Source organism: Fundulus heteroclitus, chromosome 13 (assembly GCF_011125445.2).
Source record: "Fundulus heteroclitus isolate FHET01 chromosome 13, MU-UCD_Fhet_4.1, whole genome shotgun sequence".
Taxonomy (NCBI): Eukaryota; Metazoa; Chordata; class Actinopteri; order Cyprinodontiformes; family Fundulidae; genus Fundulus; species Fundulus heteroclitus.
This window is the reverse complement of record NC_046373.1, coordinates 6,414,651-6,440,293: the sequence shown is the minus strand read 5'-3', so window position 1 is coordinate 6,440,293 and position 25,643 is coordinate 6,414,651. Positions and strand designations below refer to the sequence as shown.

The 25,643-nt window shown below is 40.9% G+C and overlaps 2 protein-coding genes across 4 annotated transcripts; both read right to left on the bottom strand.

The window, feature by feature from the left end:
• Positions 1-843: 843 nt before the first annotated feature.
• pef1 (penta-EF-hand domain containing 1) lies at positions 844-6,627 on the bottom strand. Of its 2 annotated transcripts, XM_036144951.1 has the most exons (6): positions 6,517-6,627; positions 4,926-5,253; positions 3,257-3,412; positions 1,906-2,049; positions 1,568-1,798; positions 844-1,534 (listed from the first exon to the last, which is right to left on the bottom strand). In XM_036144951.1, exons 1-5 carry the CDS (start codon positions 6,535-6,537, stop codon positions 1,569-1,571), a joined length of 879 nt encoding a protein of 292 aa, XP_036000844.1. In that variant the 5' UTR covers positions 6,538-6,627; the 3' UTR covers positions 844-1,534; position 1,568. The 2 variants fall into 2 exon arrangements, with proteins under 2 accessions (XP_036000844.1, XP_021165240.2); XM_021309565.2 differs by having other exon boundaries at positions 844-1,798.
• Positions 6,628-6,893: 266 nt separating this feature from the next.
• Positions 6,894-16,910, bottom strand: cx30.9 (connexin 30.9). Of its 2 annotated transcripts, none has more exons than XM_012850667.3 (3): positions 16,820-16,910; positions 8,191-8,680; positions 6,894-8,015 (listed from the first exon to the last, which is right to left on the bottom strand). In XM_012850667.3, the coding sequence occupies exons 2-3, from the start codon at positions 8,578-8,580 to the stop codon at positions 7,590-7,592; spliced, it is 816 nt and encodes a 271-aa protein (XP_012706121.2). In that variant the 5' UTR covers positions 8,581-8,680; positions 16,820-16,910; the 3' UTR covers positions 6,894-7,589. The 2 variants fall into 2 exon arrangements, with proteins under 2 accessions (XP_012706121.2, XP_036000845.1); XM_036144952.1 differs by lacking the exon at positions 16,820-16,910 and adding an exon at positions 10,372-10,882.
• Positions 16,911-25,643: the final 8,733 nt, after the last annotated feature.

The following is a 25,643-nucleotide window of genomic DNA, read 5'->3' as shown; positions in this document are numbered from 1 at the left end:
TTTCAACTAAACTGAGATCATTTTGATAACTATGATCGGTTTCCTCACCATTATGACATTTTCAGATCGCTGCATGCCTGCCCATAATGGTTTAGTGTTGATTCAGCTCTTTGGAAAGAAAGGAGACGACGTCAAAATTCACGGTGAAGCAGAAAGACTCTTTGCAAAAACTGAGATGAAGCAGAGGGACAGACATCTGTTTCAAGAAACAATGAAACAGATGTAGAAAGACAGCTGCTTTTTTGTTTTTACAGGCCACTGTACATAGAAATAAAGTCACTATATGTGATTTTTATTTTAGGTTCAAATTAGGCGCAGCTTTCTCTCTCAAAACTGGATTGTTTTTAATTCCTGAGATCGGTGTCAATTGCGGTATGTTTCTTCAGGTGTAAAAAGTCAATATTCTTCAGTGTTTATACAAGGCAACTCTTCCATCTTAATAGCGGTGTTAAACCGTCATTATAAGTGGTGTTCAGTAAAGTGCGTGAACATTTTGGGGAAATGCACCACTCAGACTTTACCACAGCAGTACAGATTCCTGGTTTTCCTTTTACCTCAGATCTGCAGACATCAAATCAGGCTGACTCTCTTTCTGGGAACTGGAACCAGAGACAAATTGAGGAGCACGGCATCCTTGGTAGAGAGCCAGCTTTAGTGCCCTATACTCACACCAGTAGAGGGTAATCGATCTATCGATCCCATGATGTAGAAGTAGTTATTAGTCACTATTATATTGGCAACCAATTTTTCCTGTTAAACCCACCGGAAAATTACATTAATTTTTTTTTTAAATTAGCAGCCATGTATGCATATCAGATTTATAAATCAGGCCAGCCATACATACAAATTGCAAAACATTTATTTATTAGCATTAAAAATAATTTCATGCAAACTTTATTACTGAATCAATTTCGTTTCATAGCGTTTTGCAAGAATAAATTCAATAAACTCTTATCTTCCACACAGTTTTGGCAATGTTAGAAGGTCCTCTTAATTTCTAAGCACAATGTGTAATGATATGTACACTTATAGAAAGCTTGATTATATTCAGTCTTTAACCACAGGAAAAAAAAAAGCCATATTTTCACTGGTTAAGTTTCAAAAAAGAAAAAAAAAACAAAAAACAAGATTAAGTTGTCAGGTTTGATTGTGAACGTACATTTTAAATCATTCCCACCCTCCGTGATGACACTTTAACTCCAGTTCAGCCTCAAGTCTAAGGGAATTTGTGCTAAAATAATAATAAAAAAAAAAAAAACTGCATCAAGTCATGGTCACTTGTAAAGAAGAAGTTGTGTGACTGTCATCATCAAAAAGGCATTCTTGGTCAGACTGATTTGGTTCAGAGAAACACCTTAAAAGGAACACATATTAGAAAGCCACAGTCAGTAAAAGTGCCAGTAAACAGCCGCCGCCTCATTTGGAGTCAGGCTTCGAACCGCCAGCTGACCTGAACCGCCAGCTGCTGCGCGGCGTATGCTGCGAAACGAGAGGGCACTCGTGGCAAAGCAGAGAAATCCGAGCGACCGTCGACGTGCGCGCGCGGGGCTTTGTCGGCGGAGCCACGCTCACATCAGCCTCGTGACGGCGCCGGAGAGAAAGTCCTCGTAGCTGAGACGGATGTTGCCCGTCATGCCGGTATCTCTCTCCCTGAACACCTGCGTCATGCTCTGGAGCTGCGTGCACGCCTGGATGAAGCGGTCCAGCTGGATGCCGTGGGACTGGCCTCTGGCACCGAAGCGCTGCACCAGCGTCTCAGAAAACTGGGGGCTGAGCTTGTAGCCCATCTGAGATAGAGCTGAAGGAAAGGAGGGAGGGAGGCAGATAAAAAGAGAAGCGTGAGGGCCCGCAGCGCGATAAATTACCCGCGGCGCGTTTTGAGACGACACAATGAAACAGGGATACCTTGGTGCAGCTCCGCGCCGCTGATGGATCCCGAGCGGTCCCTGTCGTACTGCTGGAACAAAGCTCTCCACTGCTGCAGGTACTCCCACAGCGCCGAGAAACCGAGCAGGTCTATCCGACCCGACCGCGTCTTGTCGAACATGTCTGGAAGAAAGCACAAGAATCTTTAGGTTGGAAACTTTTCTGGATTGTCACACTGTTTTCAAGCTGAAGTAGAGATGTTTCTGTAGGTTTCCCTGCAGCTCTTCACCCATCGCCACGGAGCTTCTGCTTGTAACAGCAGTCCACAGACGTCACGCTTTCCTCATTAAGGCAGCAGATTGCATTCGCTTCCCGCCAGCAAATGCGACTGGAACGCAACAGGAACAGAGTCGGAAAGAAATGACTAAATTCCTGCTTTAGGAACCTGAGCTGATTCACTACCCTCCAAAGTTTATAGTTTCTTTCTACAACGGTTTGCAATGATGGCCTGTTTTTCTTCCCAGGGTTTCGTTTATGTGCCTGAAGACAAAAAAAAAAACATGACATCATCAACTGTCAACACACCAAAACCAGTCCGCCTGCTGTGGTTTTCACAACCTCAGTTAGTCTGGGACGTTGCTTAAAACATGAAAAACGGAATAAATTGATTTGCAAATCCTTCTTGACCCATAAGCAGAGTTGAACGCACAGCAAAGGCAAAATATGTGCACTCAAATTATTGTATTTTTTGCGAACATTGACTAATTCAGATTTGATAGCCACAACGCATTCCAGAAAATCTGGGACAGGGGCCCGTTTTCCATTGTGTCACATCATCTACCCTTTTAACACTCAGTAAGTGTTCGGGAATTGCTGAAACTTTATAGGACTGGATTCATTCTCATTCTTGCTTGAGGCACAACTTCAGCTGCTCAGCAGTCCAGGGTCTCTGTTGTTGCATTGTGCGCTTCATAAAGAGCCGCACATTTTTTCATATTTGTTCACGAAGATTGTCCCAAAAGCAGCCCCCTTTCTGGAAGGCTCCCCTGACACCCAACCATGACACCGACCTGTTTCCATCTAACATGTAGAACATTTCAAACAGGCGCTTTTGGAGCACTCCTCAACTTTCCCGGTCTTTTGTTTCCCTGACCCCAACTTTTTTTTGGAACGTGTTGCAGGCAACAGATTAAAAACGAGAGAATATTAGAAAAAAAAACAATAAGGTTTATCAAGTCGACTTTAAATATCTTTCCAGTGTATTCAAGTGAACATGGGTTGGCAAGGAATTGCAAACGTTGTAGCTGTTCTGTTTTCATGGAAGCTTTACGTAGCGTCCCGACTTCACCAGAACCGGGGTTGTAATCCCGCTGCGGCAGAGTTGACTCACTGATCATCATGAGGCAGGTCTCGTCGTTGAAGGTGGACCAGTTGGTGTTGACCAGGGCCTGTTTCAGCTCCTTCGAGCTGATATAGCCACTGCGGTCCGCGTCAACGCTCTGGAACCACTGGTACGCCTCTGGGTTAACTCCAGGTGGAATGTTGCCTGCACACAAGGGGAACACAATCAGTGAAAGAGACCTTTAGAGAAGACTTTTAATTTTTTTTGTTGAGCTGCATGGATTCTCTTTCACAACCTTAATTTTCTTCCCAATAGCCATAACCTGGGAAATGTTATTTTCACTATTTCCAACCCTCGTATTTATTAACCAAGTTAATAAATCAAGTCCACCTGGCCATAATGTGATCTCAATATAAACCCAGCTGTTCTGTTTCTGGTCTCAAATGATTGTTAGAGGACATTAGTGAATAAAAAGCATCATAAAAAGCAACAAACACAGGAGACAGAAGTTGTGATTAAGTTTAAGGCGGAGTTGGGCTATGAAACAGGCTTTACACACCTTGGGGCGCTGCTCAGTTCATCTCCGGAAAACGTAAAAAGTTTGGCACAACTCCAAAACAAAGACATGGACGTCCACCTAAACTGACAGTTCAGCCAATCGGAGCATTACTAACACACAAAAAAGCACCCCTAAGGGCCAACGTTAACTCTGGAGGAGCAGCAGGGATCCACAGCTCAGGTGGAGTTGAAACGACAGCTACTAGTTGTGCACCTCACAGTGAATGGTGTTGGTGGGAGAGTCGTGCTGTGGGGATGTTTTTTCCTCAGCATGGAAAGGTCAGAGTCAATGGGATGATGGATGGGGGTAAAAGAAATCTGTTGGAGGGTCAAAAAGACTAAAAACCTGTAGCAGGAACACAACCACAAACATACAGGCAGAAGAAGCAACGCTTTCCTGATTTTCTATTTACGATAAATGTTAAAAACACTGAAAATAAAGTAAAACTGCATGAAGTTTGTCTCCACTGGATGCTGGTTTGTGTTGGTCCGTCACATAAAATCCAACTAAAGCCCACCGAAGAGGTTGTTTGCTAAGCGAATAATTTTGAAACCCTTCAGAAGGGATGAATACTTTCTTCTATGAAAGCCACAGTACTCATCTTCACTGTTCCACAGGCATCAGAAAGTCAGGCAAATATCAGCAGTAGTGCTGGAGAAGCCATCGTAAACCGGAGAGAAACAGTAGTAGGGCATGAGGTCGAGACCTGATTACACGGTGGAAAACGCATGGAGACTCCGCCATCTCTCTACTCCTCCTCCTTCTACTCCGCTCTATATTTACTGACCGTCAGGAAAATTAACGGGAAGGACAGGTGACACTTCGCATGCCGAAAACGGTGCAATCAAACCCGCACACAAAAACGCGCTCCCCGCCCATCCGTCACTGACTCCGCTCGGCCCGCCCTCGGTATTCCCAGAGTCATTACTCCGGCTGCGTGGTCCCGCTGAGGGGCACGGACTGAGCCCCCGTCTCTGCATGACAATCTGGGAACGCCGGTAGTTTCTATTCATCATCCCACCGCAGAACGCAAGAGCAGCGAAGCAAAACAGAAGCAACCGAGAGGAGGAACGAGAGACGAAATGGGGTTGTTTTTAAGTCTCACAGCCACGGTTACGGATGTTTTTACAGATCTATACTGCTGTAGAGTGGCATTACCTGCAGGAGCATTGAATCTGTTAGGCCCTCCGTAAGGCTGTCCTCCGTAAGGCTGCCCTCCATGAGGTTGTCCTCCGTAGGCTTGTCCTCCGTAACCCTGTCCTCCGTAAGCTTGTCCTCCATATGGCTGTCCCCCATATGGCTGTCCTCCGTAGCCCCCGGCTGCACCACCAGGCCCGTGCCCGTACTGACTACCATAACCCGGGGCCCCATACGGGCCTCCTGCGGGGCCCGCTCCACCTCCAGGAGGGGCTGAGGGGGAAGCCCCATAAGCTCCCTGGCCTCCACCGTACGGGTTCCCTTGTGGGTGGCCTCCTCCTGGATAGCCCTATGGTGAAATACAAAAGTAATTGGATGAAATTGCGGAATGAAAGAAAGTTTCCAGCACTTAAGAGTTGGAGCCACTTTAGCTATTCACTGATCCCTTTTAGCAGAAACTGATGGTACAAATGTAAAACCTTCAGGGTTTCTGCAAATATTCTTACTATGGGTTCCTCTCCATGTGGATTCAGGTGATGAGACCCCCGTCCTCTAGTTAGTTTACCACTGATCAAATGTGATCAAATGAAAGCTTTTGGTTTTTTTTTATTTGTTTTTACAATTTAGATCGTCAAATTGCAATAGCAGATGAATTCATTTGAAAGTATTTTTTTTTTACACATCAATAAATGTGAAAGAATAGACAGTGTTTCAGTCCTGGTCATCAGTGCCCATGCAGTGTCCATTTGAAACGTTCACCTGCTTCATAAAAACTGATTCAAAGCTTAAACATTGGTCGAGTTTAAAGTTTTTAAAAATTAGGCACAGACATAAAGGCTTCAGGAAATCTAAAGAAATTCAGAGAATGTTTCTGTCAGATTATTGGTAAATCAGACAAAAAATATATATATTCATCTACTATAAAACAAAACTGATCATGTGGAGAAGGGGTGATCATTTATTTATTTTTTTATTTATTTTACATGTTGGAAATAAACCGAAATTGACTTTTGTTAATGACCCATGCCTTCTGATGACGAAATCCTGAGGAGAAAATTCAATCAGTACAATGATCAGACAAATCCGGTCTGAAACAATCGGAACGGTGGGTCCATGGATTAAAAAAAATAAATTAGAGGAATCGGATGAAACGATCAAAAACGAAAGAATACAACCCACACAACGTAACAAATACATAAATAGCAAAAAAGCAACTACATAATGTAGACAAACGTAGCTAGATTTCGTTAAAAGCCACTTTTCTATGCACGTATGAAACTATCCAACTACGAAGACATTTTCGACAATACTGCTGTAAGCCTAGACGAAATAGCATTTATTCTAACTCTTACAAAAAAAAAAAATAAATAAATAAACTATTGCTGTGCAGTTTTTGTAAAGAGAGTGTATTTCCAACCACAACACAGATAAGAGTTAAGACTGGAACAACCCTCAGCTAACCATAGAGCACTAATGGATAACTAACGTTGCTTGATGTGACAATGACGACTGGCTTTGTCACAAGCACGCTATGAAACAAATAATACACTTATTACGGTACTAAATATATCCAGATAGGGAGAAACAAAAGGAAAAGATGAAGTCGTCGTACCTGTCCGTAGTGAAAACTCATGATTTGTTTGACAAGTCTTCACTTCCTGCTACATAGAAGACATCCGTAATGTGGAAAACAGCGCCGGCTTCTCCGCGCTTGTCATTCGTCCGTTTCTGGTGTTGTCCCGCCCTTCCTGCCTGTGAGCTCAGCTTCTGATTGGTCGGCAGGGAGGACGAAAAATGTTGACGAAGGAACAATGGAATGAAAAGACAAAAAGCCCCTCCCGATATGTCATCAACCCGGTACTTGGTTAATGAGTCACTCACCACGTCACCTCGCGTTAAATACAGGAGGATTTACTTCCAGGACTTTCTTAATCTCCATATAACAGGAATACGAACTTTTCACACAGAAGGAACTGTGCAGCAATGTTATATTGTTGGGAAATTACAACTTTATTGGTTTCAACAATAAATACAAAACAAAGTTAAATATCTTCAACACTTCTTCTCCCTCCCCCCTTTTTAAAATCTATTTTCTTTTTTTATTATTAAAGCAGTAATAACAGCATTTAATAAAGCTACAACATTCCAGCTCTATCAAAAAACAAACAAACAAACAAACAAACAAAAACCTTTAAAGAGTGTGATAAGCCTGTATACCTCACAATAACCCAACCCTGAGTCATCTATGCTACGGCGTATTAGACAAAGTGCTCTGCATTATTCATTTATTTATTATTTTGGACATTATTATTAATTTATTTTTATTAGTGGTTAGAGTGTATGACCATGTAAATGGCTTCATTTTTTTTTCATTTATTTGTTGCGGTCTTGGTTATTTACACATATACCAGATAGCTCAACCAGAACACAGTTTCGCACATTCTCACATAAGACTCTTTTCAAACACATATATCCAAGTGAAAAAGTTTTTTCCCCCTTCACACCTTTGTTAAGGAGTGAATGAGTGCATGTTGCGTTCCTTCTGAATGTCAGTTAATGTTATGATATTTTAAAAAAAAAATCCACATTCAAGGATCGCTTAAAGTCTCTATGGCGTTTCATAAAAAACACCCTGAATAGTCCATTTATAGCTTTCCAACAACATCTTGGGTAAACTGGACATCGTTACAGCTTAGAAGTCTTTTCTTCTGCTTTGTCGTTGCTGAGGTTCTGAACTGATGCTGTAGGATCCACTCTCATGGAACTTTTGGATCTGTACATCGACCTTGGCTGGGCGAGGGGCGCCATCTCGTGACTCTCAACGAACATTTTCCTGTCCGCCTCCCTCTTCTTTAGCATTAACTTTTTAATACGTTTGAAGATCAGGTAGACCATCTCGCAGATACACATGAGGATGCAGACAGCGGAGGAAACCACCATGAAGAGCGTGAAGATCTTTTTCTCCGTGGGCCTGGAGATGTAGCAGTCCACCTGGTTGGGGCAAGGCTCCATGTCGCACTTGTACACACGGGGCAGGTCATACCCCTCGTAGATGTAATACAGGACATAGAGGAAGCCGGCATCAAATCCTGCCTTGAAGATGAGACTGCACTGTAAAATGAGAGAAATTGGTGTAAGACTGCAGGAAAAGAAAAATCTATGGATAAATGTCACATTTAGTACAAGAACAATTGCGAATATATATCCTGAATTCCCAAATCCCAAATTTAGTTAATGTGAAAACCACATCAAGGATAACAGATTCTTTCAAATCTGTCTTTCTTACCAGGTAGGTCCACCACAGCCCCCCACGCTTCTTTCCGGGGTGAGCATACAGGTGTTTCCCGTTGTGAGAGGTGGTGTACTTCATGTCCTTACTCTCCCTGAACTTGACATGACCGACGACCATGAGCGACGGGCAGGTGACGAAGATGAGCTGCAGGGCCCACAGGCGGATGTGGGAGATGGGGAAGATGTGGTCGTAACAGACGTTGCTGCAGCCTGGCTGGCGCGTGTTGCAGTCAAAGTCTTTGCTATCGTCCCCCCACACCCGCTGAGCCGCCACCACGAACACCATGACCCGGAAGACAAACACCATGGAGAGCCAGACCCGGCCGAACGCCGTGGAGTATTTGTTAACTCCGCTGAGGAGCGCCTCCAGACCAGACCAGTTCATGATTGCCCACTTATCGGTGGGTGACTGGATGGAATAAGGCGAGGAGAGACGCTGGAGGTTGGCAGGAGACTAGCGGATCAAATATCCTGTTGATTTCAGCCTGAGGGAGGGGGGAAAAAAAAGTTCATCAAAAAAAGGAAGGTTGAGAAATCAAGGGCAAACATTCACAATTTTTCCAGATAATTTTGATCAAAACTCTACAAACAAGGACGATAATCTGCTAAACCAGAGGAAGACATTCCCATCAGTGATTATATCAGTAGGCACACTCATTTATATCAACACATACCACGTTTGATACAGTAATACCACAGATTCATCTATATCAAGACCATGCCAGTTGAATAGATTAGGGGGCTGGTTATTTTGTACCTTCACCACTTTGTACCTACATTTTTGTTCCCAAAAAAGAAAGTTGTCTGCCACCAGACATTTTGTACCAACCTGATGCAATTTTCAAACCCAAATGAGCAAATTCGTTGCCCAAGGGCACATCAGCATGTGGAAGAGGAGGAGGCTGGCACCTAATTTGATCTGACTGCAGCACCTCTGCCCTTTCCATCTACCCCCTGCCCTTTAATCATTTCTTGTTCAGTTTAACAAAAACAATTATACAGTTAATTTAAGTGGAATCATTGTGGTTTGCAATATGCTCATCTGGAAGGTCAGGAGCAAAGTAAAACATTCTGTACTAAGTGCCTAGGAAGGGTTTCACAGCTTTACGAGAAGTTTACAATAAAGTTCAACACAAGATAGTGGTTAGCTGCAAAGTTAATGGAGAAGCATGTGTGGTTTTAAAATAGCTTTACAAAGGAAAATCTGAATCACCATTTATTAATTACACACCTTCTTCCTATCAACTCTGTCCAATCAGCATCCTTGACTTTACTAAAAAAAAACAACAACAATGGCCACAGCAGGATGATGCCACCACCACGTCTTACTGTTGGGATGTTGTGTTCAGTGGCAACGGCTGTGTTAGTTTTACGCAACAAAAAGAGCTTTGTGGTGGAATGGAGACCTGTCCAGGGTGTGCTCTGTCTCTCACCTACTGGAGATAGGCAGCCATCCCCACGCAACCCTGCAGTGGTAGGAGGGTATTGAAAATGGATGGAGGGGTAGACCCAGCATTGTACAAAAAAAGCGTGAAAAAGCCCATGGCTTTGAACTAAAACCCCACATCCTTCCTATTTTGGGTTAAAGCTCAGACTAGCTGGGGTTCTAAAGACCTCTGAATCTAACAAGTATTACCCTGTTTAGAATTCCTGTGAGACCTTTTCAGCTAGATGAGTAGGATACGACTGACCGGCTAACCACCTTCGTCCTAGGGCCACACCCTTCTGCAGTGGACAGGTCAGGCAACCTAATAGCCCGAGGCCACCTGCACCCCATCCACCGCCCTAGTTAACGGTGGCTCCTACTCCTATAAATCAGCACTTGTTACACGATCAGTATTTTTTAAAGACTCAAAAGTCCCTATGGGTGTTGTTTTAAAGTTTGGGCTACAGGCAACCTTTTAAGACCTCCAAAATATTTCTAGAACCATGCACCATGACTATTTTACAATCATAGAAGTACTCTGAAAAATGTTGACTCAATAATTGAATGTCCACAACTTCGAACAAAATTGTATATGCTTCTTTAATTAGTACGCTTTAGCAGGGGATTAGAAAAAGCATTAAGCAATTTAATAGATTACAAATGAATATTTAATCAACGTCCTATCTCTTATCTAAGGCTGCTTACTAATATGTTCAGGAGAGGATTTTAAATTTGGAGGAGCAGACTGACCCGAACCCCAGATGAAATCCCAAAGTGACTTTGATTGCTGGATAAGGAGTTGTTTAGCCGAACAACGTGCCTTCTCTTGATGTCAACCCCGATGTCCCGTTGATGCCCCATTCACAAAGACTCACGCCTTGAGTCTCTGCCTTGATGTCCGTGCCTGAGGTGCGTCTCCTTGGCTTGAGAGGTTGGTCTAACTGCAGAGCTGACATCTCATGGGTGCAACTCGCATCTTCTGGACATCTAGGATCTTCTCATCAACCAGGTCAAAACCACAGCAGTTCTTCTTGACAGGATTTGCAGATCGTTGGCCCCGAATTGTGAAAAAAAAAAACACAAAAAATAGATAATCTGACTCAGTCTCGGCAGTTCTCAGAGACAGGAGCACCGTGTTCTTCCTTTGGCTCAACGATCGTCCTTCCGTCTTGGGTCTTCTTCTTTTCTGCTCTGTGCTGCATGTCTTCTGAGGTGAGAATCTGAGCCACGAGTACCCAAATCACCCTTCTTTTATGTGCTGAGAGAACGGTTGGGAGGTTGCAAACATCAATCCCCCCTCTCACCACCGAACACTTGCACCCAGTCCCTTATCACCTCATAAACTTTTCACCCTACGCAGCTCTCTGGCCGAGTCAAAAGTTTTCGCTCCTCTTTCTCCGACCCCAGGCAGCAGGTCATTGAACCAAACAGTCTGGTTCCACTTCTTATTTTCTTCTCGGCAGATTTCCTGTAGCCAGCAGCTGCAGTCTCCTTCCAAACGCTACTTCCTCTTTCCACAAACCTATTTTCTCCTTAGCCTGCCAGACACTTGGACTGCACTAAAATAATCATCATTTCACTCATTTAATACATGAATGCTTGATCTTTTGTAGAAAGAAAAACAATCAGTCAAAACATGCAGTTTAATAAAGAGAAAACAATCAATTTAAACACACAATACAAGAGCTCTTTATGTTATCTTTTTTATGTAATACCTTTGATTTCCAAATTATCTCTTAATTTGTGAATGATAGAGAATATGGTTGAGCTCACCACACCACCGATTTTAGAGGTATTTTGACAAAGTTCCAATTTGGTCTCATCTAACCACAGCAACTACTTCCACACTAAGTGGCTTGGCTTTCTTCTTGCATCTGCTTATTTAGGACCAGATTTGTGGTCTTAGGAGACAATTAATAGTTGTCCCGTTAACAGAATGAGCTGTGGACTGTTTCTATCCCTAATGCTGTCCTTGTTGATAACTGTGAAAGAAAAGGAAGACGATATGTGGTTTCTTATATTTATTACTTATTTTGCAACCATTTTATTGAACCCCCTTTACTGTGATAAAATAAAAAAAAAAATTATAAAAAATGCGGGAGAAAAACATCAAATTTTTTTTCAAGACACTGTACGTACTGAAGCACATTTCACAGTCCGTTATTCACTATTTGCATTTAAGACGTTTAATTTGCAGTTGCAACAATAAAGCCGCCGTAGTCTGCTTTGGCAATGGAATGTCCTTTTTCCTTCCTAAATAAAATGCAGCTCTGGAATGTTAACGAGCTCGGTAGAACTGCCAGGTATCACTTTCACTAATTCGTTCCCAGTCAAAAAAGATGGTCTACATTCAGTCTGAGTGGCGTTTTCTGAAGCTGACTCATTACACTTCAGCAGGTGAATCATCATCAGAGCCTCCCTTTGTTGAAAGGATAAACAAATACCACTGACTCTGTTGCTTTAATTGTTTGAGCTGCATTTGAAAAATGTTGCTGAACAGGAAGCCGCTGTCGCCAGGGTGATCCCATGTTTCCAGTGACGTCCGACTTCTTCAGCGTATGAACACTTTTCATGTGTGCGTATGGACATGGGAGCAGTGACTGAGAAAGAGGATTTTTTTTTTGGTTAAAAAAAAAGATAACACAGCAATCCCATAAGTAATTCAGAGAGCATTTATGTATATACTTGGCTTTGTTATACAACAGTAGCCCTTCGAAATTGCCTGTGCCTTTAAAATTGTCAGACTTTTCAATAACAGAAAAAAAGTCCCCCTCTTTTACATTTACGTCTCATTCTGATAAACGCTGGCAGTGTGACGGGGGGTGGGGTGGGGTGGGGGGTAACAGCTTCACTGCCCACCGTTCCATTTCAACGCCGTCTCGTCTAATCCCTCGCATTTGAAGCCTAAAAAATGCTTTCTGTCAACGTTTCGGCATCACTTTAGACATATTGAGCTGTCAAATCAGATTCCACTTACTTTCTCATCCAGTATTTCTGACTATTAAATTACACGGCATAAAAAGACTGAACCCCACAAATGCCACCAGGATCAAAACACAGACTATTTAAAGGCAGACACGTATAGTCCCTGCCGACGCTACCCACACTTTACCTTTCCTCATAAATGGATGATCCAGACAGGAGCATTAATCTCAGAATGTGCCTTGCTCTGTCCCTCTGGGACTCAGAAGCTGAGCAATTTCACCTGCCGAACGATGCTTTTTGGGAATCATCAAGCATGACATTTTGTGCTGGACAGGCTTAATGCATTTACATGCACTTGTCACTGATGGAGCTCAGCCACAGAATAACTGACATTTTCAGAGGCAAAGTTTCAACCCCACCTGCCTATATGGACTTTGCCGTGTCTATATAAAAACTTGGATTTACTTTGTTTCGATACCAAAATATTTATGGAGTCGATACTTTAAAATGTCTTGAGCATCTGGAGTTACGGATTTGGGAAGAGACCATGGCTAGCATTGATAAAAAGCTGTCTATGTGCGTGCCCCCTAAAGTATGCAGATCCTTATGTTAACTTCAATATTTCTAGAAGGCGGGGACGTTTGGGGTTTAGAAGAGTGAGACAGCAACATGCTTTCCCATCAGGGACCCCAAACGTTTCCAACGACTTCAGAAAAAGTTGTTGCTTTTTCTTGTGTTGTTTCTAGGAGAGCCGTGTTAAATGTACAGACAAAAGTGACAATGTTGGCAGCACTGCATGCAGCCTTCCTGTTATCTTCCTGAAAGTCTTGCTCTCTCTCACAGCCTTGATAAACTGCTGATTGGTCCTGAATACTGCTCCCCTTTTAGTAGATTCTTACATCTTGTAGCTTTATCTGTCTTAAAGGCATACTATGCAACATTTTTCAGTTAATTAATGTGTTCCATACCGTTTTGGATGATTAAATGAGTCATTTCAGGTCGAACAAAGGTTTTCTCGGCCGCACTGGGGGTCTGTGGAGGAAATACGGCACTTGCAATTGCAAGAGCTCACGGCCCGCACCCACAGAAGTCTCGCTTTACGGCGAGAACTCCGTGTGTTTTTGCCCTGCCATTCACTATATGCACACGCGAAAGCAACAACAAAGAACCGCGTGTTAACGTCAAATAAACATGCAAGCATATCGAGTTTTATTATTATTATTATTATTATTATTTATTTTTTTTTATGTTGGCGAGACGCCACCGCGGCGGCCGCGGCCGCCGCTTGGCGAGGCGGTGGCGGTATCATCTCGGCAACATAAAAAAAATAAAATAAAAATAAAATAATAATAATAATAATAATAATAATAATAATAATAATAATAATAATAATAATAAAACTGGCGAGGCGGTGGCGGCGGCCGCGGCTTGGCGAGGCGGCCGCGGCGGCCGCCGCCTCGCCAAGATAGCATTGCGGGAAGCTTGATGTTCATACCTTCACTGTGTTAGTCATTGTTTGTACTGCCGTTTTTTCCACTTTTCGTTGCGTTCGCCTGTCTGCTAAGCTCAAAACAACCGCGCCTGGCTTGAAGGAGAAACCAGAACAGCTGAGCATCTTTATGACAGTGCACTTTTACTTTCGCCCTCTGGGGGGAGCCTCGCTGGAAAATCAACCCCGGTTGCATAGTATACCTTTAATTTCTACTTACCTCAGTGAAGCTAAAATAAAAAAAGATGTATCATTGTGGTTGATAAGCTCTTTAAATTCACACTTACTGTTTATTCTGTGTTTTTGATTAATGCAGCATAGTGTCATAAGCTTTGACCAAAGTATTAGCTAAATACAATTACCTGATGCCTTTCATGGCCATTTACCCAACGGTCTTGTGGCTGTGAAACTTCACTTTTTACTTCCACAGGACAGGTATATGATGTTGTATATTGTTCTATTTCTGGTCCGCTTCTCTTACTAGCTTTCATGTTTGCAGGCTGCTGCTCTTTTGCCATGGTAAAATACAAAATGATGCGCTCTGTTTTGGGAATCCTGAGTCCTGACCACTCACTAACAGCTTCCACAGCAGAGTGTAGTTACTGCAACCTGGTGGTCATTGGGGTTAAGCATGTCTATGCAGCGAAATATTGTTCTGAGAGAGTCGGCTACGTTTGATAGACATTTAAGTGACACCTTGCATGTTTAAAGTGATATACAACCAAAAGTAAAAATATATATACAACCAAATATACAACCAAAAGTAAATATTGGGACTTGTTTTAGAAACATTAAACTCTGGTCCTTGGAGGAAATTAGAAAAAAGAAGGTGACTGTTTCTGACCTACTTTTAAAGCGTGATTAAAATTGGCATGAGTCTGCTCATGTACGGGTATGAGCAGACTTAATAGGTAAAATTAAGCAAAAATAACTCTCATTTGTGACCCTTGATGGAAATATCTTTCCCTATAAACAATCGGTCCTCCCTATCAACAATGTCTTAGTCATGTTTTTCTCCTTTCACACCTAGAGCTACAGTGCAGAACTATTCCGGTTAAGACCGCAGCCCTTGTCCTTGCCCTTTCTTCCTGGTTTTTGATCCATTCATATGAGAGTTCCCAGGGTTCCCAATACAGAGCGCAGCATTAGGTTTTTATTTTTTGTTTCAGGTTTAGAAGTGTGTAATTTTCCCAGTGAGTCTATTTCGCAGTTGTAACTGAAATATAAATAAATAAAATAATAAATACACATTCATTCATCAGAATTCATATTTGAATTGTTGCCTTATAATTTATACACACCCATGCCTAATTTATTGTGACAAGTTATGATAAGCATTGACTGACAGCAAGTTTCAAGGTAATTCATTGTCTTGGTCCCAAGGAAGAGCAGTCATGATGTTGTCATTTGTCCTACAGGTATCCTTGATCATTACTGTTGTTAATTGCAAATACATATATAAACTTGATATGATAACAACAAAGCATGGTCAACAAATTCACAGTTTTTGTCCCTTCACTGTATCTTATTCTGCTTTTCAAAAATCGAATTTAGAAAATGGGACATTCATTGTTGGAAACCAGTCCACTGACCATTTTTTGAAGAATACAGCGGACAGCGAAGGTCTTTTACTTCAGTGCCTCTAGTGGCACAACATAGTATTACAAGAACAAACACTAACAAAAATTGTTCACTTGCCTTTCAGAGCAGAGTGAAAAAACAACAACAATTTATATATATATATATATATATATATATATATATATATATATATATATATATATATATATATATATATATATATATATATATATATATAGACACCCCATACTTGATCACTGATCAAACATATTTTTACATCTCCAACCAGCTGCTCAGTCCCATTTCAGCTGAAAATAATCAGTTTCCAGTCACCAGGCAATTACATGGGCTAATCTCTAAACTATTTTCAAGAAAATGTATTGGGTATTGCTATTTCTCCACAAATCTCTTGTAAATTTCTATAAAATTCAAGTGATATCTCAAACAAAGGTTTGTTTTTTTGTTCTTTGTTAGGAACAAATTAATTGTTTCCCAAAACAGGTTCACCTTCCTTGCCAGCAGCAGCTGGCCTCATATCTTCTCACACTGTGCAATGCCTTTGATGCCCACAGCATTTCACATATGACCACAGTGCAACTCTTATAGAATGCTAGACAGATCCATCTTTAACATTCTCATGCTGCATGGGAGTAACCAAAGTACTACTGAGTTATACAATGCACATAAATGAGCACCTCATCAGAAGTAATTAATTGACTAGAACTTGGTCTGCAAGTTAAGCTAGCTGCGTCTCCTTTTTATACTCCTTTTTAAGAGTATAAAAAAAACACAAAAAAATATGCATATTCAAACCTATTAGCTCTGGAAGAGGGTTGATGTTTTGATTTCGAGCTTTCTTTTTCTTCTCCTTGTCTTCCATTTATACTTTGAAATCGGATTTTGTCTTAAGTAGAGAACAAACAAGTCTGTATTAGTTTTCTTTAAAATATATATGTATTTCTCTTTTATAATTGTTGCCACTGATCTTACCTCTTGGCATGCTTTTCTCTAACCGTACAACAGAAAACAGGCAGAGCTCAAATCTCTTGTTCTGTTATTGTCTATTCTTCACTTTTCTTATCACTTCTTAAATCTTGTCGCCTTCCGAGTATCAAAACTACACAGAGGCTCAGCAACTGATCTAAGTTGAATGTAATATCTTCAGATTTTTATATTAAACATAGCAAAAATAGAGAGCCTTACCCAAGACAAGAAGTATAAGGTTGAAAAATACAGAAATCCTGTCTGGCTGCTGAGGAAGTGTCATGTGTCGGCTCCTGCCACCACAGGAAATAGTTTGGTCTAACTGGATGAACATCTAGGTGTGGACCTGTTGGATCAGTTCAGGGTGGGTGGGGCGTCTCACCAAGACACTTGAAAACCACTGGTACTTGCAATGTTTGAAGGTTGGGCGGGCAAACACCTGCAAAGTGTTTTGAAGGAAGATGAGAGAAATTGTTTCACAGAAAAGAAAGAGAAACAAAGAGACGCAGTTTTGCGATGTCGCTTCATGGAGTAAAGAGATTTACATTCATTTGAATAATATGTAAAATGAATTCTGTGTTCGAGTTGTGTTTTTCCTCTTCAGAATTCAAATTGTGTCGTGTCAATTTACTTACACTTAGAAGCAGATTAGCGAGCGTACATGGGCTAGCATACAACTGCACCCCATATTTTTCACATTGTCTTAAAACATAAATGCAAAACCAAATGGGTTTTATTAGCATTTTATGTTTCAAACCAATACAAAGTAGCAAATAAATAGAAAGCCAAGGAGACTTTTTGAGGTTTTTCAGTTTTTCACAACTTTTTCACAACTATAAATCAGGATAATTCCCATGCCCCAAAATAAAATCATCCAGTTTCATTTAGAAGTCACCTAAATCATCAAATTTACTGTTCCCTTCCGGGCCATCAGGCTATCTCCGGTTTGTTAAAGTTAAATAGTGTAAATAGAGATATATAAATAGAGAACCACAAATTAAATACAGTGCATAATTTTTTAAATAATCACAATAGAATTAACTGTTTTATCTAACTATTGGATGCAAACCACTGTTTTTGCACCAAACAGGGAAAAAGATTTGTCATTTAAACATTTAATTTGAAATGTGGCAATCCTGTCCAGATATATTTGCATTTTGCTTGTAATGATGATGATCACACATGCTCTCCTCGGGCTCCGAGGAACTTCGGAGCGGAGACAGACGGAGTAACTGCGGATGTAGTAGGCTTTGCTCCTCACAGACTCATGCAGGCGGTCTGGAACGGAAGGGACACATACATAAGTGGAGGATGTGGAATTATGGGGTCAGAGGACATTCGTGAACAAACGAAGCAGCCAAAATTGTCCATAGTTTACTATGGAGAAGTCGAAAAGATGCACTGCTCAGGTGGGATCATCTGTCAGCCCTGCACTGCACAAATGTAGCTTTCATCGTGTGGCAAGAAGAAAGTCAACATGAAAGGATCCATAGGAAGTTCTTTGTGTTGTCATGTTGGAGCTGTTGCAAAAATGCAAGAGAAGGTGCTCTGGTCAGAGGAGACAACAACTGAACGCTTTTATAGTGTGTTGTGGAAGACTAACACAGCAAATCATGGTAAAAAAAAAACAAAACAAACATCCTCCTCACAGTGCTAAATTGTGGCACAGTCATGCTGTGGGGATGTTTGTCTTCAGCAAGAACAAGAGTGCAGCTGAAAGTTCAGAGGAAGATGGAGCTAAATATATGACACGACTGCAATTAAAGATGGTAGAGGCTGCAGAGGATTTGGGACTGGAGCAGAGTGTTACATTTCCAGCACTAAAACAATCCATTACGTGCAGCCAGTGCTCGACAGGAACGGTTCAGATCAAAGTCGTGTCAGAATGGCCCAGTTAAAGTGATAATCTAAATCCAATTGAGAATGTGCGGCAACTGTTAAAAATTGCTGTTCAAGGATGTTTTCCAGGCGCAGTAGGTAGCATTTTGTTGCTTTGGATCAAGAACATCCTGAGTTTGAATCCTGGCCCTGTGGTCTTTCTGCAGGTAGTGTGCACGTTCTCGCCATGTGTGCTTTGTTCTGTCTTGCTACTCCGGCTTCCTCCCACAATCCAAAAACATGACTGTTGGGTTAATGGGTCTCTCTAAATTGCCCTTAAGTATGAGAGTGGATGTTAATGTTTGTTTGTCTTGTGTCTCTCTGTGTGGCCCTGGGGTGGACCGGTCACCTGCTCAGGGTGTACACTGCCTCTCCCTCATTTACTGAGATAAGCATCAGCTCCCAGCAACCCTGCATGTAGGAGCATGTATAGACAGTGGATGGATGGATGGATGGATGGATGGATGGATGGATGTTGTCCATCCAATCAAATTTACCTCTGTAAGGGATGGGTCTACTGTAGACGTGCCAGGCTGGAAGAGACGTTCTCCGTAAGATTTGCAGCTAAAAATGCAGTGAAAGGTGATTCTAAAAAGCACTGAATATTGAATACAAATGCATGCCATACTTTTAAGATTTCCATTTGTAATAATAAATAAATAAAACCACATGTTGTTCTCCTTCACGATCATGCACTTCTTCGTGTCGTTCTGTTATGTAAAATCCAGGTGACACAACATGAAAAACTTTGGTATGTGTGAATACTTTTACATGCTGCTACATGCGCACAGAGCAGAACTTGATCTGCTCAGTGAGGAAATCCGATAAACATCGAGATAGTTCAAAACACACGCAAAAAATGCAGAGGGATTTATTAGTAAAGGTGAGCTCTATGGCAAATTTTATAGGCCCTATGATGTCAACTCATATATGGTGGAGCATATCCCGAGTCCCTCATAACATCACATTCAGGCTCCCCAAAGCAAGCCCTCTTTTTGCGGCCGAGCACATTCAACGTTATCAGAGAAATTCAAACAATAACTGGTGTCTAAGCCACGTCTGCCTCACCAAAAAAAAAAAAATTAATTATGGTAACACATAACGATAATAAAGCTTCTCGATTCTTCAATCGAACAGAATCCCAAGCATTCCTCCGGAGGGAGGGTTAGTCTCGGCTGAGGTTTTCTTTCATAGTCACAGAGAGCTTGTTTGCTTTGTCTTCCTCTTAGTATCCCGGTGACATGCTGACACACCCACTTACTGGGCTTGTCATGAATGCAACATGTACGCCAGGTTGAATTGCAAGGATCTATCGAGCATGCTGATTCCCTAAAATGCAGAACATATAATGTCTCATGTGAAAACTGACACATGTGACTGAACATTTATTTTGTAGATTTATGGGTAAAGCAGACCTAGGAAGCCCATGAGCAAATATTCTGCTAGGTCTAATTACTAAGTTCAGTTAGGGTGTGTCTGAGTAAAGTTACCTGTAACTGCCTCGTGAGCCACAAGACAGGTTATTTCCTTTTGGTTTGTGTGTTCACATGACACAAGTCAGCCCTTTAAAAAAAAAAAAAATGGGAGAGTGTACCTAGCTCAAAATAGAACTGTCTGCAGACGGCAGAATTCTGCAATAAATATGATTCTATCTCGCACTGAGCAGACGCTGAAAGGAAGATGATCAGACAGGGAGGAAAGATGAATGCGTTTCAAGAATATGTTATTCCCTCTATTGGCCTCTAGAGAATGCTGATGCTCCATCCTTTTATTACCTATTTTTTATCTTTATGTTTTTTTTTTTTTTTTTGTAAATCAGACAAGGAAGAGGAGAAGGAAGGAAAGGCAAGAACTGTTAAGTAGACAAAGAACAGAAAACATCATCTGGACTCTTAAAGCTGTGAAGAAAAGCAGAGGCAGCCTGACATGTAAGAGAAGCTGTCACATAACCACCAAAGACGATTTTAGCCAATCAGAGGGAGCCGGTGAAACGTGAGCTGACATGGGATCAATTGTAATAAAGCATTTGGCTTTTTTTTTTAAAAAAGGTGATTTTTTTTTGCACCTGTTGTGTTTGTGTGGCTGAGATGAAGCTCGGTAGTCCGACTGGCCCGCGGTGACCCGCCACCTCCAGCAGATCTCCTGCCCTGCCCTCACTTGCCGCTGTTTTGCAGCGTGTGGGATGCTTGCATACATTTTTCATCATCACTGCGGTGCAGGTGTTTACCGTCGTTGCCAGGAAAATCAGCCGCAAACTAAGCCCACTTATCTTTAACACAAGAGGCGTCGTGAACAACACGAGTTTTATCTATTTTTTTTTTTATGTCATTTTGTGTCACCTTGGATTAAACCTGACAGCAAAACAAGCTGAAAAACATGTAGAAACAAGCGGCGGCAAGGATCGTGACTGATGATAGTTTTTTTTTCCACTGATGACTATTTTGAGTCACTATTGAAGGTCTTATGGAAGAAGTTGAAAAAGCCTGTGAAAAACAAGGCCGACCCGATGAAGCTCCAACTCACTGGGCTTTTCGCGTCTGGTGTTGTTGCTCACATGAACGTCAACATATGTGTCACGCAAAGATGTGTACATCTCAAACTTCAACATATTTAAATGCTTTTTCACATGACAAGCCAACATATAGTAGTGTATAATGAAGCAGTGAAAGGAAAGGGACATATGGAGCAAGGATGTTCTTCCTGTAGCATGCTGCTGGTCCAAACCTACAAACTGTCTCCGTCGTTGCGCCAGAGGGTCTGCTGGTGACGATGTATGGCAGCCTCGCTTCACAGCCAAAAGAGAACTAAATGTAAATACAATTTTCTTAAAACGAGTGTATTTGTTCTTGATTTGAGCAGGTAAATAAGATTATCTGCTAATGGAATAATGGAATTTTGCACTAAAAATAGGAACAACTCATCTCCATCCTCTTATTTCAAGTGCAGTATATCCAATTATGTTTTTTAGGGGTCAAAATAATCATTCCATTGGCAGATCATCTTATTTAGCTGCTCAAATCAAGGACAAATACTGTCATTTAAAGAAAAATTTACTTATGTTTAGTTCCCTTTTTGCAGTCAGTCTGCCCCAGGGCAGCTGTGGCTACAAAATGTAGCTCACCACCATCGGCGTGTGAATGAATGGATGAATGACCGAACGTAATGTAAAGCGCTTTGGCATCATTGAACTTGATAAAGCGCTATACAAGTAGAAGCCATTTACCATTTATATATGGCTGGAAAAAACATTTAACGAATACAAATCTCAAAGGCAACTTAAAAGGCTCATTGCAACTCTGTAGGAGCTGCAGAATTTGTTAGAGACAGGTTTAGCTTTTATAGAACTGCAACAAGGGGAAAAAAAAGCTACGGTTAAAGAGAGACATGAGAACATGAGAGGTCTGCAGTTTTACACGAGGCATGTAGCGGACACAGCAAATATGTGGAAAGAGGCGCTCTGGACAGATGAGATCACAACCGAACTCTTTGGCCCACATGCACAAGATCTGTATGACAGAACGTTAGCGTCCGCATGTCGCTCTGAATGCCCCCACAGCGAAACATGGCTGTGCATCACATTTTGGGAATGCTAGTCAGAGTTGATGGTAAGAAAACAGAACAATCCCGGATGAAGCGGCTGCAGAAGACTAGAAACCTGGGCACAAGTTCATCCACAAGTTCATCCACAAGTTCATCCATATGAATAAACAACAGAGCATATTCATATGTTGACATGACAAAATGAAAGTCCAGACCTAAAAAAATAATAATGAAGTTTCCCGTATTGTTTCCATCCAATCTGGTTGAACTTGGACAACTTTGCAAAGAGGAATTGGGCCAAAATTGCAGTTTTAATGTGCTAAACTAGAGGACGCCTACTCCAAAAGACCTGACGCTGTAAAAGCATCATAAGGTGGTTCTAAAAAGCATTTTCACAACGCTCTTTCACCTCAGTCTTTGTCATAAAATCCCAGTGAGGTAAACTGAAGGTCATGCTTGTAACATGACAAAATGCAAAACAGGTTCTTGAGATATCCATGCCTTTGCAAAGCACTGTATAGCCCATATCATTGTTGTATACAGTAGAAAACAGACAGAAAAAAGCCTGTTCTTGTTTGTATCCTTGTGTGTGGGAAGGCTGATTCATTCTTGATTCGAAAATCAACTCTATACAAACTCTTGCTCACTCTGCTTTCTTATACCTGTTTTCAGACATACCATTTCTAAAAGGTTCTTGAGGGGGAGTGGAATTTTTCTCTGTTTTTGCTGGATATATGATTCATATATATTTTTTGTTAAAATATATATCTGGAAGAAACTGAAAAGTAGCAGTACACATACTGTTCACCTCTGTGAATCAGCAAGGCAAATTTTAGCACCAGCGATCTGAGCGAGACCCTTTCTAAAAAAGCTGGTCCACAATGTTCCTACGGGCTGAAGAATGGGAGTGATGAAAATGCAACACCCACCTAGCAATGGAAGAATGCATAATTGGATGTTTTTCTCTAAAAACACATTTTCAGAGAGAGCTTTTGGAGAAAGCTTTCTTCAAATTCTGCATAAAAGTGCAGATGGAGTAGAGTGGTGAGAAGTGAACCAAATGAGCAGGACCAACACCCCCCCCCCCCCCAACACTGTTTCTGGTAAGAACTGTTTGGCTGTGTCTTAAGGCAGTGGATTATGCTTCTGCTTGATGAATAGTCTGCACAATGTCTGCTCCCAGACACATTCAGAGATGAATCTTGTTGCGGTAAGATGGAAAGGTTAAGTAGAATGACTGGGTGAGTGTGCAGGCGTTCTCATATCGCAAAAACTAATGAGTGGCAAAGCCCTAATTAAAATGTGTGAAATAAAATAGTGGAACACCTTAATTATCTTTTGGTAAATGGACCATGAAAACAGTTTCAATCCTAAGAAAGTAAGAAAGGAAATAACAATGAAACGTTTCACTAAGAGGTTTTGTTTCTTACAACAAATAGTGGCAGAATGTACTTCACGGTAAAAGTTGCAATCTTTTTTGTTGCTTGATTATTTTCCCATCACAAACCTGGTGTAAAGGGCAATTTGGAGCATGAAGCAAATTTTTACGTGCAGAGGGTGGAGGACTAGATAGTTCCAATGCACCTGAGATATTATTTAAAGAAAATCAATACATTTAAAGACATTTTCCCCCTTTGCTATTTTTTTGAGAAAAAAAAATTCCCCCCTGAAATTCTTTCATGTTTTATCTACTGTGTTTAGGTCTATGTTACAGCCATGTTGGAATACTAGCTTTTTGTTTTTTGCTTATAATTAGGAATCCAAAGAGCGCCGACTGTTTCACCTGTAAAGCTTTTTTACCCAGGTTTACTCCATCCCCAACTCCTATTTTCATTTTCTTAGGCAAATGGAATGCCACACAAGGGCTAAAAGCAGATAACTTGTATGTTGTAAGAACTTTGGGATTTCCTAATATTGTGTTTGGTGGCTAGGTAACATGGAGTTAATATAAACAGATAAAATGTTATTTTCTCTATTCTATGCATTTAAACAGTGAGGGATCATGTTGGAAATAAGCAGTTTGCTCCTTAACTACCTTTTTAAACATGCTCCAGCCATTTTGAGTCTGAACTCTCAACATGGGAGATCCTAGTGCACATAGGGTTCAGGACCAGCGTTGTTTTCTGATTTGGAACTCAGAAAATCCAACATCCAAGTCCAGAAAGAATGCACCATTTTTAATTTTGTGTCTGCAAATTAACTGTGTCACTCTAGTCCTGAGGGACACATTACCTTTGTGGCAGATTGTCCTGACTGTTTTTTCTGTTTCTGCTTGTAATTGAACCCATAGTTGTATGTGTTTATAAGCTGTGTGCTTGACACCACCTTTAAAATAGTAGTTGTTTTGTCGCTGCACTTACAGTCAAGTACAGTCACAAATATCTGGCTTGCAATGTGAATGTTCAGCGAGAGTCCTGGATAACCCTTGTAGTCTGCATTAAATCTGCATCACACAAGATTCAGGCCTAAGTGGAAATGTGGGCTATGTTTTCACCTTTACCCTCACCATAATATAACTTACCCCTGATTTCCCATTTGTTATGTATATAAATATAAATATCTATCTATCTATCTATCTATCTATCTATCTATCTATCTATCTATCTATCTATCTATCTATCTATCTATCTATCTATATATATATATATATATATATATATATATATATATATATATATATATAATATCGTTAAAAAGTTATCAAAATCTTTCTCTAGTAGTTTTGTAAAAGTCAAATAGTGTTAGGATCTGCCCACTCTCCACTCACTGATAAACTTTACCAAGATTAGAAGGACTTCTCTGCCACTTTCTTCCATCAGTTCTGAATTTTACATTAAAAAGAACAAATGTAAATGTATATAATCATATCTCCTGTCTTAGTATTTCATTTTAAATCAACATAACTTTTTCCAACTTTGCATCTTGTTTATTTCCTGGTAACACTTTTTCCCAGAAACCCAGGCCATTACTGTCACAGTCTCTGTTCCGGCTTAGGTCATTCCCCTGAGTGGTAAAGCTGATGACACTAAACTAAGCATCCTCTCGTTTTACTGTGCGTTGTAACAGCACCGTATCTCCACTGTCACTGTGGATGATGTCAGGATACCCCCTTAAGGAGGGCAAAAAGTTCTTTCTTTTTCTCTCTCTGTCCATTAGATTGACACCAGAGAACAGAAAATTGTTTTGAAATTGACATTTACTTAGCATAGGAAAAAAAAACGGATAGCAAAAAATGTAAAGATGGGCACTTCATTTCTTACAACTCTATAGCAACATTATGTCCAGTGTGTCATCATATACCTTAGTTTATTGGATTTTTAGTTTGATATTCCTTATTTCTAAACATTGTTTTTAGTTTATTGAAATATTATTGAACACTTACTATTGCAACCTTTGTCAAACATCACATCAAGCAGAAAGGGTGTCACAAAGCTTTCTGTGTTGTAACACATACGCTTATGTTTGATTTGATACATTTTAAAATGTACCATATTTGGTATGCTAGTCTATCCTTGCTACTAGGCAGAAAACAGCAGCATTTAGTGGCAATGTTAGTAGAAAGCTAGAAGGACATTTTGGAACAACATGTTTTATCTGTTAGTTAATTAGCAAAAACAAAGGATAT